Here is a 16,139-nt window from a genome sequence, read left to right on the forward strand (position 1 = left end):
AACCCTGCTACTTGAGATTTCTGATAGCCTGGTACTTATTGGCGCCATCGTATAAGCCATAAAGAATCAGTAAAGTTTTGCTTTTAATTTGTTGGCGAAAAAAAATTATACAACATGGGACGTTCGTCCTATTTTATCTTGCCACACAATGCCACGTTAACAAGTTTCGGCTAAACGATTTATATCTTGTAAATGTATTCGCGTAGTTCATAATGGAACATTATAAATATTTCATTGAAATACAATAACATGAATAAATAAACATTCCATTCTTGGCCATTAATAAACTTTAAGTTTAATCAACACAAACAAGCTCATAAGGAAACGATTATCTCATAGTTGTTTTTCCATTCATATCGCATATCAAAAAGGTCCATATCGATTTGAAAAAGTAATGTTAAAGAATTTTAATGTGTGAAGATTTTCTTAGCTGTTGGATTTATCATATTAATAAATGTCAACACGCTTCGGTGTGGATACCTTCACGTACGCATTCCTGCTAAATATTCTGATGGCAAATTGCCTTTGAAGGCTTCAATACAATGGCCTTTGAGGGCCAGAAGCTACTATTAAATACAAAGTCATTTCCTCGCTTGGAAAATAACAGTTACCTGCTTGGAAAAGTTTATTGTTTTCTTCGATTTCAACGAGCCATTGTAGTTAACATTGCGTACTATGTATTTGTGTAGCATTAAGCGACATCAAATATATGTATTTTGATCAAAAAAACCTTATTGCAAATTGCTGCTTATATAAAAACCTCAATTATAATATGGGACTTACTCTGAATAACGAAATAGTTGTTGGATTCAAGAGCTGTTCAGGTGGGTCCCTGCGGGCGGCGGATGGTGGTCTAGACCTCGGCAGCGTGTTGTGCCGCACACCCGCCAGGGAACCCACCAACATCATATCCTTGGGCGGCAGCAACTCTCGGTCCCTCAGACCCTCGATCTTCTGCTTCTGTATCGCCGTCCCACTCTTCCCGCCATCATTCGTCTCCTTCTTCTTGTACCGAAACTTTATCATTTCACCGACTAGTCCACATAGTTCAGGGTGATCACGCGATCGGCGAAGCGAATTAAACGAATTCGCTTCGGCTTCTCATTCGAATTCAATCTTCATACCGGTCGTGATCGAAGACAATGGCCGCAAGCTAAATATACATATCTATCAGTGGCCGTGTCCGCAAACAACTTAAAAGGCAATAAGTATCCGAACCACGTACGATTAAGAAACTTTTCATTTGAATTCCACTCGTCTCAATATACTGAACAATGTCCGTTTAATATAAATTAAAATCTATGTTATAAAACTTATCGACTTTGTAGTCTTAAAGCTAGCGCGGGAACATCAGTTACGATAACTCCGAGCAGGTAGGGACGAGCGACAGGTGGTCGCTAATGTTTAAAGTTAATTCCAATACAACTGGCAGGTTGCGTGACGCACTCATAAAACCATCACTGTAATAACACTTATTAAAATCTAATGACGAACTGTCATATAATAATTAGAAGAAAAATAAAAACTTTTTAAAAAGCTCTAATAGTCAACGAACGTCACCGCGGAGGCTTTCAAGCAGACTGACGTGAGACGAACGGCGTGCGGTGGGGGCGGGAAACGCGGGCGCCTCTACCTTCCAGGTAGGTATAGTTTTTTTTTGTAATCTATTGTTAACAAACTCACGTGGGCACGATACCTTCCCTTTCTATCTTATATGCGTATACGTATTTTCATCTCTCTCTTTTACGGGTATGCCATGCTTTGTTTATATTTCAATGGCGGTAAGTAAAACCCGCCAAGCCGAACTATAAAATATAGAAAAGAGCGTCTTACAGCGCACGTGGAAGTGCAGAAAATGTGTTTAGCAGATGTTTTATTACACAGGGACCTAGGTAGGAAAAATTAATTTTAAGATTTTTAACATGTCATGATTACAAGTCTCATCTTTCCGGAGATAAAAAGATAGAGACGAGTTAATTATGTTCACATTGCAAAAGAGCTTATTTAAACAGCAAAAGGTCAATGAACCGTTGTCCTTAGAAAATACTTAACTCTATGTATGTTAATTTGGTAAACTTTCATTTGTACATAGTCACTATTACTTAAAGGAGACGAACATCTTAAATCTGATGGCCTAAGATGACAGCTATTGTTATTTCCAGGATTAACATTTTGAATTCAACTAATTAAATTGGTTGTGTTATTTGTTGTGAGGTTTTTTATAGTTCAGATCTTTATATTTTTAAGCTTATTTATATTTAAAAGCATTAGATGTTTAATATCCAATAACAATAAACGATTAGTAATGCATGATTGTGTTATAAAACACCTCATGATTTAACTTAAAGATATTTCTATGAATCATACTAATGTTATTAAAAGGGATGTACAAAAAAACCCTTCACACTACAGAGTTGTTGATGGCTCGTAGAAACAACACCCTACAATACATCATATTCCCAAATAATGGTGGGGCATTTATCATAACAAGGCACACTTTCACAGCATGAGTCAGTTGTGAAGTATGTCGATGTTGTAAAATATGTGGTCAGCTTCCCCGTGGCCGGCGACGGGTGACTCTACTTTGAAACACGTCATGTTCTGACACAAAAGTAACGACTGCTTTAGAGTTTAGTTTTATAGTTATCATAAAGTTGCGGCAAGGCAAGTCCAAATGTAGACACATAAGTGGGATAAAGTCATTATTCAATTTATGAAAAAACTTTTCAGGTAAAGATTACACTGAAAATAATATGTCGCTTTCCTAAAGAGAATACTACAATCCATTTTTTATTATAATCTTAGTTACAATTTAATTTAATTGAAAGTTTCTGAGTGCGGTTGTATGTGTAATTAAGGTATGTATAAACTCTCTATGTATAATCCATGTTGTGTTTATTGTCTACAATGAAGTTAGTAGATATGTTACTTTTAAAACATTAAACGTTAAGACAGTATATTACTGTATGCGAAGAAAGCTAATTATTCCTTTCCCACTGCTTAACAAGTGGTTGCTCGACTTTAGCAGATAAACGAACCGGAAACGTCAGGTTAAATAATTATAAGTCGACTTGTTATCGTTCGAGACAATTGGATTCTTTTACATCGAAAAATGTAATATTTCATACGGTTTTTTTTCATTCTTTTAAATTATTATTGAGGTTAAGTATACTTAGTACTTATCACAAAACTGTTGCGCTAAGGTAAGTATTCGAGATAATCCTCCTTGCTTCTCTTTTTTTTTCGTCTATTATGCCTTCAATTTTTTTTAAATATACTTCAGATTCATAATCATCAGTTTTATTCGTCATATTACTTTTAAATGCAATCGGGTTTTAGCGACAACCGTGAGACGAATCTCACATATAAATCTGCGATGTAATTGCACTGTGCGTATGTGTACTAAGCATACTGTGAGAAACAATTGATCAATAACAATTTATTTACAGAAGTGTACCAAGCTATTAAATAACGCGTACAACAAACACTGTTTTTATTCTGGCATTAATTAATTCTAGCTTATATGTACTTGATTGTAGGTTACGTTACAAATAGAGTTGGCGCTAAGACTTCCCTAGGTAATAATTTTAACGAATCAAATCCAAATGGCGAATATTTTTAGGTTCAAAACGTATTGTGTCTTACCTATTAAAAGAAACAAAAACCTATCAATGTTTAGTAACTTAGGTGTTAAAAATTATTATTTTACTGTTATTTTCTGTTTTGTAAAGTCTAAATATATCGTATCTAGGTCTAAACGTACGGTCTTTTTTTTATAACAAATGGGGCAAACGAGCAGCAGGAACATCGAGGTGTTCAACGACGCCCATGGACATCAGCAATACCAGAGGAACCGCAGATACGTTGCCGGCCTTTGAGATCGGCAACTTTATCCTGCTAACAGTTTGCGTGCTTTAGTTTTAGCAGTTCTTTCGCCACAAGTTCTCTGAAAAAGGTTATTCATGAGGCGGATCTTTTTGAGAACGTTACTCATAGTCTTGCGACATCAACGTAACCTTATTTGTATTGTCTGAAATGTTGAAAACTATTCATGCCCACGCAACGCATGGAAAAGTAAAAAAAAAACGCCGATTTCTGCGAACTAATCTACTAATACTAATCTACTAATACTAATAATAGTAGTAGTTTTTTTAATGCATTTTTTATTAATACTAGTGGTCGCCCGTGACTTCGTCCGCGATGAATTAATAAAACTTAATGAGTAGCCTATGTGTTCTTCCAGATGATGTCTACAATATACAAAATGTTAGAGAGACCCGTTGAGACTTCCTGGAGATACCTTTTAAAAAACTTTCATCCATCCATCTATCCAACATTTGTATTTATAGTATTAGTAAGATGAGCGGTTGTATTGCGAATTTTGTAGATTACATTAAAACGAAGATCTTTTCGGATATAAAATTACCATCTAAAGCACTGTTTATTACACAAAAGATCTGAACAATGAATCCATTGCACAATCAATAAGCGGAAAGGCAGATTCTCGAGAATTTTAACTTCAAACGATGTTACAGAGAATTATAGGAAGCAAAACAATTTTTCAATGTAAACGATAATATATTTGCCATTATTAAAATTATAAATTGAATAGTCTAATTAATAATAAATTCAAATTATATTATTAAGAGCGTCGGTGGCTCAGGGGTTTAGGCACTTGACTTGTAATATGCAGGTACTGGGTTCGAATCCCACCATGTACTAATGTGTTTTTCGAAAACATCGTGATGCAACCTGCACACATCTGAGAAGAAATTCAAAAGGTATGTGTGAAGCCAACCAACCTGCACTTGGTCAGCGTGGTTGACTATGGCCTAGTCACCCCAATTTAGGGTAGGCTCCGAGCCCCTCGGTGGGGACGTATAGTGAGCTGATAATGAATAAATTCTAATTATCATTACCTAAAAAACATACCATACCTACTAGTTACATCTATTATTCGATAGATTATTTTAGCAAAGGAAAAATGTTTATTCATACGTGCTTATTGAGTAATTTTAACACAATCACGTTTTTCATCCACTACTTTTAAAAACATCAATAGTATGTGTTCTAAAAGACGGCATACATTTAGAGATAATTCTACAGAGTAACTACATATAAAATGTAATTAAATGTATTATAAAAATAGGCAAATGAGTGGAGTGGTTTCAACGTTACGATGAACTTTAGAGCGTTTACATCGATTTGTTCTAGGGGCCATTATCGCTCCCGCAACCGATTTGTTACACACGTAACCACTTATTCAATTACGTCGCACCGATATACCATTGTATAAGAAACTTGAGCCATTTCAAATTTATATTTTTCCATCCTTCAATAAACTTTATAAAGTAGCCTGTAAGCTAACATAAAAGGAAACTAAGCTATGTTCATGTCACGCAAAATTTATAAACTTTTCCTACTTTTGCCATCCAGGATATTCCATTGGATACCTGCCTAACCAGTACATTTTCGCGGATGTTAACTGATATATGATTCCACTCATAGTTTTACAGTTACCTAGCGAATCAGATTCTAATACAAACGGTTGTAAAGCTTACGAAATATGTTCAATGTGGACAAAACGAATTGAAACAAGGACAACAAGATCATGGGTGACAAGATTTGCATGCGTGGGCCAACGGTTTGGTACACATCCTTCGTTGTCACGCGCCGAGTGGGAGAGACAATAACGTGTCACTTAAGTACACTAATTAGTAATCTGCTGCATTGAATACTTATTTAATTGAACAGTAATTGTATTGATATTTGATAAAGTTTCAATATAACAACAAAAGATAGTTTCGAAACATCTTAATTCTAACACGATGTGGAATTCAACCTTCCGATACGTGATCTACGTATGCCAATATTAAGTTGTGTCGGACACATTAAAATACATAAATACATATTGTGTGCGCAACATCAGCTCTGTGCCGTCAGACACAAGGCTAACCGGTGAGCACCATATTCATATGAAGTCACTTCTAATTCACGTATATCCACTCACTTGATTTGTACACTGTTTAGCGTTAATGAACTCTGACACTTGCAACACTTCATGTAAACAACGGTCACTCGCGAGCGCGCAATACGAAACTCGATGCTAACTTATATCTTATACACGACACTTACTTGCATAGCACACGATAATAGTTACAATTTTATAACTCCTATCGAGTTATAGATAGCGAACGTCTATGCGCGGCGATCGAGTGGCGGCGTGTAACAGCGGCGAGCGCGCGGTGACAGGCTGCGCAGGCGCAGGCTACACGCGCGCGACAGAGACGGCCGGTGCAGGCAGCGGCGCCGCGTGTGTTTCTACATTAGTGCGAGCGAGACGCAAGAGAGGCTTTAGCGGGAGTCCGGTTACGTCTCGGACTTGATATGGCAAAGATGAAGTCTTTGTACCTATCTACAGAGAAGCTTTATAACTTGGTACTTTTTCCTCTTACCGATACGTCATCGTTAGATTTATATCGAACTTTTACTATTGTGCGTTTAAATTTTTTAAAAGCTAAATAGTAATCGAGATCAAATAACCAGGATACTTGATTGAATTCGAACTCTACACACGTTGTGGTTTTTTTTATGCATAATAATTGAATGGTCTTGAAACCTCGATTGTCGAGAAGTTCAGTAGTTTGCGAATTCAAGATTGGTTCCCCGAATGCAATACGAATCTCGTACGCGTGAGGGGTCAAGCAGCGTTTTACCGGTTTGTGTAAACCGACGCCGCGCCGCAGCCCGACAGCTCGTTACTTCCAGACATAATCGAGATAACATGAATAGTCGGCACTAGAGCACTATGATGCACTGCTTATCGTAATAGCCAAGCAGGAAAGGGATTACGCACGTACGAGTAACTTCTCTTCAAGAGTCAACGTCTTACAATTGCATGGCAAAGTACACGTTGTTTGTCTTTATTAAGTAACTAGCAGTTGGGCGCGGAATTAAAAAAATCACTAATAATAAATAGCCTACGTCACCAGGAGATCGGTTCAGTACTTTCTGAGAATATTCAATGCAAATATTTATAAGTATAGATAACTTATTGTAGTATTACCTACTTATTCAAACCCATTCAAAGCAAGGAACGTCTTTATAAAGATAATTGCAGTCAAAGGCGATGAGGCAACCGCGCTAAATGTCAAAAGTTTACCCGCGTCGTTATAAAACATACCACTGTAAACCACACATTTTTCATTTGTAGTTATTAATAAAGTGATATCCCTCAAAGATATTTAATACTAGTTGTCACCCGCGGCTTCGTCCACGCCGAATTAAAAAAACATAATAAGTAACCTATATGTTCTTTCAGACTATGTTCTACATGTGTGCCAAATTTGATTAAAATTCTTTCAGCCTTTCTGGACTTACCGTCAAACAAACATCCATCCATTCAGACATCGCATTTATAATATTAGTAAGATTAAACAAGATGTACGAACAGTCTTTTGTAAATATTAGTGAGAACCGTGAGAACACCTAAGAAACACAATGGCACAAATATTCATACAACTCTTGCTTAGTTTTGTGACCAGAAACCAGTGAGTTTAACTTAAACTTTTTAAGGGGTGAGAAATTGTAAAACCTCTCACAAACTGCAATCTTTGCGGACACGTAGTTAACAATTACTTATTGTTCATTTAAATATTGGACTTTTTCTACAAAATCGGTTAACCTGATTCAACAAAAGTGTCGCCTGTGTGCCTCTGTGCCAATGTTCACAGATCATTAAATTGTGATGGTTTCTGAACGCTACCGGTCTTCAAAGCGACTCGTAACTTTCCCATCAGAAAATTGTCTTATCCCAAATCTACAGTTAAAAAAATAAGAATATTTTTTTAAACTTTTAATTTTAATCTATAATATAATTACTTTCCATAATACTAATTTCCATAATCCTAATTAATACCTACATTTTTCATCTTTTAGTTGTAAGTCGCAAACTATTATTACTAAAAAGTAATTACTAATTATGTATGTTATTAAATTCAATTTAAAAGTAATTTCATTGAAGCAATAAACACGGTATACTTTTAAGGTAAGTAAATAACGTAGAACGTTGCGCCGAATCTCGCTTCATTGGCGATGCATGTGTGTCACCGGCCCACTTCACCAATCCACTTGCTACTTTGACTCACAAAGTGTTCCGAATTCTTTGTATGTAGTTAACCTTCACATTTTTGTTCACATCATTTTATAAACTTACTAAAATGTATCACAGGATGAGCTACGATTTTAGTAAATCTATTGCTGTTCGTAAGTTTCGCTAAAACTCGAGAACGGCTGAACGGATTTTTCTTGTATCTTGGTCTTGAAGTGTTCATGGTGGTCTAGGGAAGGTTTAAAAGGAGCGAAAAATTCAAATAATTGCTGGTAGCTAATATTTTTTTTTATTCCACGTGGACGGAATTGCTGGCGCCAGCTAATACAGTATAACATATTTAGTTTTGATATTAACATTATAGGTTAATGATTGTGACAAACATTACGACTAATTAAACTCTACGTAGTTTAGGTGCGTCTAAATCTTACACAATTCTTATTTCGTGCCATGATACTTGCTATGGAATGCGATTATCTTGTTTACCTATAACCTGTATAATTTAGCAACGGCAATATTTCTGTCGGTATGCGCTATGTTCCTCTACTTTTGGAACTGTTAACATTTAACAGAATCAATATAGAGTTGTTAATGTCAGAGCAGTCGTTTCCGATCGTTTCACAATCGCGAGTCTAATTGTAATTATAGCAGATAACACTTAGATAGAATGGCTGCAGCGATTTTGCATACCACTGACAAACTGTTGTTTCAGCATCTTTGAGTTTTAAAAGACAGGACAGGTCAAGGCCGTGCATTCCCTCCGTCAAAACGTAAAAAAATAACTACAATTAGTCATAAACTTCCTTGATAATACTTATTAGCGCGATTATCACATGTGTGATACCAACGACGTGACAACGACTTTTTGCCTAGTCCGTTTCTCTATTGTCAAAGTTTAAGTCTGTCGAAGGTTGCAGTGCAACGCTGTTTCATTGTTCCCAGGCTCGTTCAATCAGCGACCAATTTTTCTTTGTTTCTCAAGTTATAAAATCCATGAACATCGTTATCGTTTGTCAGATGTAACGGTATAAAACGTTTCAATTTAATTAATGTATAAAGACGCACATGTGGAATACTGAATATATTTATATTGTTACTTTGTGATGAAAATGTGACTATAGTACCATTACTACATATAGTAAAAAACTAAATTATAATATTAAGAAGATACGACATATATAAATTTGTTTTATAATGAGATTATAATATTACTAAGGATTTTATGTACTTTTTTGTATGGTTATAAAATACTATACTATTCTTAAAGACATCAGTTATCTTTTTCCAAAGAAAATCAAATTGCTTGATCGATTTGTATTCTGATTAATGTGGCAATGTAAAGCTAAAACAATAAAGTTGCTAAAATACAATTAAAGCGGATGACTGGAATTAATTTATTCTTAACCTTGATGTCATTTGGCAAATACTCCGGTTGATATAATAAAAATAAAACACATGTTGCGCGCATATTAGGTATCATTTTTAAATTCTAATGTCAAAAGCAAACAATTTACGAATAATCTTCAAATAATAATAGAACTACTTAAATGTTGGAATAAATATTAATAATCATAATTTATTTACTTGTTAGCATTATAAATGATAAATCAGTGTATCATCCGAACACTAATGACACTATTATGTTACACGTCTGCGGTTGATAACCATATTTGATCATGACCAGAAGCATAGGTCAAGTTGCATAAAAGTAATAAAGAGATTAAACTGTTGTCATCGCCCACAATCTGCCCACTATTGTCACATGTGTTTAATTATTTATAAATCATGTAAAATTGATGTTACGTTGTAACATGAAATGATATCTTGCCCTTTATGGTCTGAGCGTAAAATCGACGGAGAGAGCGGGGGCGAATAGGCGCCGGTATAGTTATGATTTCTTCGTGACGTTTAAACTTTCAAGGTTTTTGTTTTCATTAGAACCGGTTTGCGAAGCACATTTTTCTAAGTAACATGTAGTTACGTATAGGAAATGTACAGTCGAAGTCAAACATTTTGAAGAACGTTGAAAAAAAATATTTCTTTTTTTACGCACACTGCTAATTTTGTGACGACATCAAATTCTTCATATCAAAAATGTTACAAAAAACTGCACAACAATAAAAAAAGTAAATGTTGTACAAACAAACAATTCTAAATGGTGAATATTATAATGCTTTGACAGTGTCGCAAAATTTGTTTCAGTGGGCGGGAAAGCGAGGACCTTGACCCCCTCGGAGTGGGTTTTAAGTGGGCTAAAGTTATGAATTCCTCTCTGCATATTACTAAGGTAAAGTTTTTTTATTAAAAACAGATTCTAATTAAGCGTCGACTCATGCTAAAATATTTCCACAGTATGTAATGTAATTAGATAATCAAATACTAATAACGGAGTCAACCTAATTATTTAATCGTAAAGTAATTATTTTCCTTGTACCGGCTAATTTTATTGTCAATAAGGATACTTCTTGTCTTCGTGGTAATGTCGTGAGCTTACGCGAGGAGAGAGGCGAGCGACTTGGCGCCAACGCAAACCGTGCTCAGACTCGGAATGACACAACTACTTATTATAAATTATTTATTTTTAACGGTTGTCCTGACTGAAACTGAATGTTTAAGACTTAGATAAAGTACTTATTTAAAGTCGCTTTAATAAGTTTTTCTATAATTAATTTGTCTTAATACAACAACTAAAAATATTGAAAACAACAACTAAAAAATTTTAAAATGCAATTATTGTTATCTCAATAATTTAAAACAATACAGCAATATATACTAAAAGTTTTAACAAAACAGTTAACTTTTCCTTCGCTTGGATCACGTAGAGCATCGTAAACAGAAATGACGTAGTTAGGAATGACAAACTGGAAACGGACATAGACATCTATGCTATGCATGTATGAATATAGGTATAGGATGAGGTACTCGGTGTAAACGAGAAGCAGAACCGGTCCTGCAGCTGCGCGCGCGCCATCTATGCGACTTACAATAACTTGTGTACATATCTTCCTATTTTGAACGAACTCAAACAGTAAAAGGAATAAACAAGCACGAATTAAGGTAAAATTAATAGGCCTAAATGTCAGTCACATTTATATTCTGCTCTTGGCTAATTAATAAAATTATATATCGCGAAAATGATGTATTTGTGTTGTTTATAACTATAAACCAATTTATTTAAATTTTTATCTATCTGTCCTCCGCATTTGTTCCCGGTAATCTGCGAAACGGCTGAACCGATTTTGACGCGACTTTTTCTAGAAGGATAATAGGGGGAATATTAAAGGCTACTTTTTCAAATTCTGCGTTTACGTAGTCGAGGTTTTGCGACTTGCGATAGTTATATAAAAATTAAACGAAGCGCGCTAGCAATGGTCATTTAATCCTTAATCGTCACGCAAACTTCGCCTTACTATCTCGTATAAAAAATGAGTACTTGGGCCATATGACAATATGCATAGGCTACAAAAAATAGAATGTTGAAACAGTCAAAGATTAGAACAGCGGGTCGATGTAGTAATCAGTTCGGTAATTGGTTGGCCCAGATTGTGCCGGGCTGAGGGCACGTAGCGCCACGACACACTTCTGTAAACGTGCCTAAACTATGGACAATGCAATTGGTACATTTAATTATCTACCATATTCACTTAAATTATATAATCACATTGTTTTATGTTAAGGAATGATTCATATGTTTTAATGTTATGCGATGATTATCATAATACTGGCAACTTGAATTTATAATATAGAGATTATACAGATAATGTACGCTTTTAAAAAGAAAAGTACATTTTGCATTAACAAGAAATGTGTATATGGTTCGAAATTATAAAAAATACAACTAGTTAAAGATAAAAAAAGTACACAGATATTACTATGAAACTTATTATTTTGGTGCCCGATCGAATACGTACTCGAATTCAATGGTAATTTGTTATTATATTTTATTTACACATGTCACTAGCTGAGAATATATTTTATTATCTGTGGAATGGAAATATTCTGTGTTTAAAATTTAAACACTGAAAGATTTTAATATTTAATCTTTAAATTGATGATATTCATGTCTGTGTTTAACAAACAAATGAATACAGACTTTTAAAGGTTAAATTTAGATAGGTTTCTTGTAATTTGTCATTTCTATTGAATTCGATTATGAAACCTGATGAACCTAATTAATAACGTGATTAGTCGTTTAACGTGTATCAACTGACGAGATCACGATGATAAAATATTTAAATTGTATCAAGTAAATTACAAAAATATGTTTATTAAACACTTTACAATTAGAATAGTAGTAAAAGTTTAATCGTTAAACTAAACACAAGTTAACATGTATGTACACCGTTATAAGAAAGTTGCAAGCATTGTAGTAAAATTAATTAGCGGATGTTATCTGCACAGAGAGCGATGGCTTTGTCTGATCTCTAATGTTTCTTGTACATCTCGCTAAAACCAAAATATATGCTTTAACATACAACAGACAAGTCTGTGTCTCGGTCTTGAAATTCAATATGAATGTCGTAAAATTAATTGTATATTTAAATTAATTACATTGAGTTGATATTTAATTAAATCTTATAATATTCGAGGTCAAAGTTCTATGAACTCGTTCACGGTCTCTGTCGTTTGCGAAGAGCGCTAAGTTTAAACTAAACTGAAATAGAGCCCGTTCGTGACAGTGGCGCCACCGAGTGATGTAGAGCTAACTCTAAATTAGAACAATGTAGTTACAATCTGATCGTCCTAATACTAATCTATTTTAAATACTGAAAAAATAATTGAAATTATTGTTGACATTTTATGTTGAAGAATCATAATAAAAGTTAAAAAAATGTGCTTAATTCCTTACATCAACACTATTTTTGTTACATACGTTTTCAAAGACCAGTTAAAAATGAATATAAAAATTATGAACAATTTATTTATGACTTGTGCTGGCATTCAATAATGTTGTAAAATAACTATAGGTACTAAAAATAAACAATATGTGATAAAGAAACAAACAAAACATAGACAATGGCAAAGGCGAAGAGGAAAGTCCATAAAATAGATAGTAGAGTGGAGGTAGCTAAATCATGCCCTTCTATAGAACCAGTTAGACCAGACTGGACTGAACATTAAATCCCAGCGAATCCAGGCTCAAGTAGTGAAGTACCTATTTATAGCTTGTATATTGTAGCTTTATATATTAAAGGTCTTAAGTATACTCTTATGTCTGTACAACGACATATAATAATTAAGGAACTTTAATGTAAGTGAAGTAACGTAGGCAAAGTGGGGTAAGGCCCTTGTACACAAGGTTATGTAAATCTTTGAAAGCGATTTGTGTCGCTAAGTGATTTGTATAACAATGTCGTAGAGTGGCCGACAAATCGGGCGAGAGATTTGGCAGTTCATGTTAGCTTTGCAGTCGTGAATAGACTCTACCCGCGTCGACAACTCCACTTTGAATGTGTGTTGTATGTACTTGAGACGTAAGTGTACAATATTAGTTTCGAAGATTAACATTTCATTGCATACAAGAAGCATAAATAGCAAAACGCATGGCAAATAAATTACACAATCCTCCTACTGATACGTATATGAATAGGATCAATTGTTTGTTTTCATTTAAACACAAAAACAGTCACAAAAAGTATTTTCATAAAATATTACGAAAACGTGTTTAAATATTGTTTTGACCATTTTCGAACGAGGCAACGAATGCGGTTCATTGTTATAGAAAAGGTCACGTCTGATCGAACAGTCTGAGACCAACGAGCGGAGATGATTGTTCTTTTTTAATCCAGTCATGATGCAGCGATTTTATTATTATTCAAAATGAGTTGGACCCCTTAAGCATAACATTTATTGTCAATTATGATCACAAAAATTACAATTGAAATGCACTTTCACCGAGATTATCAATTGTTAACCCGCATTAACTTCCTTCAGAGTTACGTTATATCCTAGCAGACAAAATCCCCATTAGTTAATTTCAGTCAATTCGTAACAAACAATCGAATAATTTCTAGTTTAATTTCTTTTTATAGTATTGAACAAGGATTAATTGTTGGTTACTGAAACCAAAATCTCTGTATAACACAACTTTCACAAAACAGATATAAATTTTTAAGATATAAAACATTTTACCGGGTATTGTGGTCTCAGAAACCCACGATAAGTCGGTTACCTTACGTATAACACAGTTATATCTAATCTTGGACCCATAAGCTATGGTTTGTTGAATTATTTAATGGATGAATTTGTTAGTTTGTTCTGATAAAAAACTTGTTCTTACCTTTAATGCGCAAAAAATACAGGAAGGGCCGAGACAGGCGTGGCCGGTGAGCTCGCGGAAACTGCGCCGGAAAATGTCCAGATGCCACAGAACCTGTAAATTTATAAAGATTTAATTACAAAGTCACACATACATGTGATTTAAATAACATGGAAATTAAAATATAAAAAAAAATCAGAAAAAATCATCCTGTAGTAATACTTTTGCTTGTTTTATGTCCAATATTTCGGGTTCGCAGACACCTAATGACATAGTTACAGTTCTCCAGCTGCGTTATACGATAAATAGCAGTTTATACAGTGTTTAAATATAAAATATGTAGTAAAGCAACAATTAAAAGAACATTTTTCGTAAGTTGTAACTCACTGTAGTTCTATAGAACTGCCCCATGCACTCGCAGGTGAATACTTTATTGTCTATTTTTCTATTCGTTCATGTGGCGTGTGTACGTGCCCTTATTAGGACATCTGTTATAAACTTATAATGACTTCTAATTGTATCCACACACGACATAAATTGACGATATTTTCATACAAAACATTGAATTATAATTATAATATAGATTTACGATCATATTAGCTGTCGCCCGAAACTCCGTCCGCGTGAAATTAAAAAAAAACATAATAGTCTATGTTTTCTTCCAGACTATACTCTATATCTATGCATATCATCGCGATCCGTTTAACCGTTCTGGATATACTTTTTTCACAAACAACTATCCATCCACCCATTTAAACATTCGAGTTTATTATAATATTAAAAAGTAAGATTCAAGTTGCCATTAGTATTGGAAACAGACAATGTATAAATCAATAATAATGAACAAACGCCTACACAAAAACTGACCTTTTTCTTTGTGGTATTTCCCACAAAAAAATCTAGATGCGTTTGTACAAACCTGGTTTTACTAGTTTACTATTAATAGATTGAATTACATAGAATGTGTCTATGAATGAAGATATTAAACAGAAGTAGGTTTATAACTATTTTTATAATAAACTAGGGTAGAGATGGAAGTCTTAAGGATTATGTGTATGCACGCGACTTGACATCCGCGTCAGGTGCAACGCCAGGTGGGCCCGCAAAAACTGCAAGGCGACGAAAACGGTCTCGTATACATGCCACCTATTCCTTAGTACGTGGCAGAGACACGTGTACATTAAAATTTATGATGAGCCTGCTGTCTATAACCATATGCTGCATTTAATAGTAACAGGTTTGTAAAAGGTGTTATAATAAAATCGAAATATTATCATCAAGCACTTGCAACTTTGTGCTTATCATAATATTAGGATAACATTATGAAACTTCTCATGTTCTTGGTAGGGGAATGCGTTATGTTTTACAACTTTACAATACATCTCAGATATTCAAAGATTTAGATTTTTAATCTACTTTTACAGGTTAACGTTAACGTGCATAATTTGTACTTTACATTTCACAGAGTAACCTAGTTTAAAGGTTATACTTATACAAATAGATCTATTTTTCTTACTAATCTTACTAATATTATTGTAAGGTATTTGTGTTTATAGTGTTGCACGGCGACTTTAATAAATCAGTTCGTTACCTACCGCGTTGTTTTATTGACGTATCACTGGCGACGAGTGCGGGATAATTATTTTTTTTCTCTTTTTTGGTTATAGAATACTTTGTCGTTAGTATTATTGTAGTGTACAAAATGCCGATAGGTAAAATAGAAGCATTTTCGTTAAGTTCGAAACAGTGGCCGGCTTATATACGCCGCGT

At 34.3% G+C, this 16,139-nt stretch overlaps 1 protein-coding gene across 6 annotated transcripts in view; it reads right to left on the reverse strand.

Moving 5' to 3' along the window:
• The window catches only part of ec (ubiquitin specific peptidase echinus), a 58,063-nt gene that overhangs the window by 6,726 nt on the left and 35,198 nt on the right, over positions 1–16,139 (reverse strand). For 2 of the 6 annotated variants that reach the window (XM_013309302.1, XM_013309308.1), the window contains one exon: positions 14,391–14,483. In XM_013309302.1, the coding sequence (XP_013164756.1) occupies positions 14,391–14,483 (93 nt within the window). Of the gene's footprint in view, positions 1–783; positions 1,154–5,908; positions 5,986–6,010; positions 6,218–14,390; positions 14,484–16,139 lie in introns of those variants that run through there. The other 4 variants (XM_013309303.1, XM_013309307.1, XM_013309305.1 and 1 more) reach the window with 4 other exon arrangements.

This window comes from Papilio xuthus, unplaced genomic scaffold (assembly GCF_000836235.2).
Source record: "Papilio xuthus unplaced genomic scaffold, Pxut_1.1 DF827777.1, whole genome shotgun sequence".
Taxonomy (NCBI): Eukaryota; Metazoa; Arthropoda; class Insecta; order Lepidoptera; family Papilionidae; genus Papilio; species Papilio xuthus.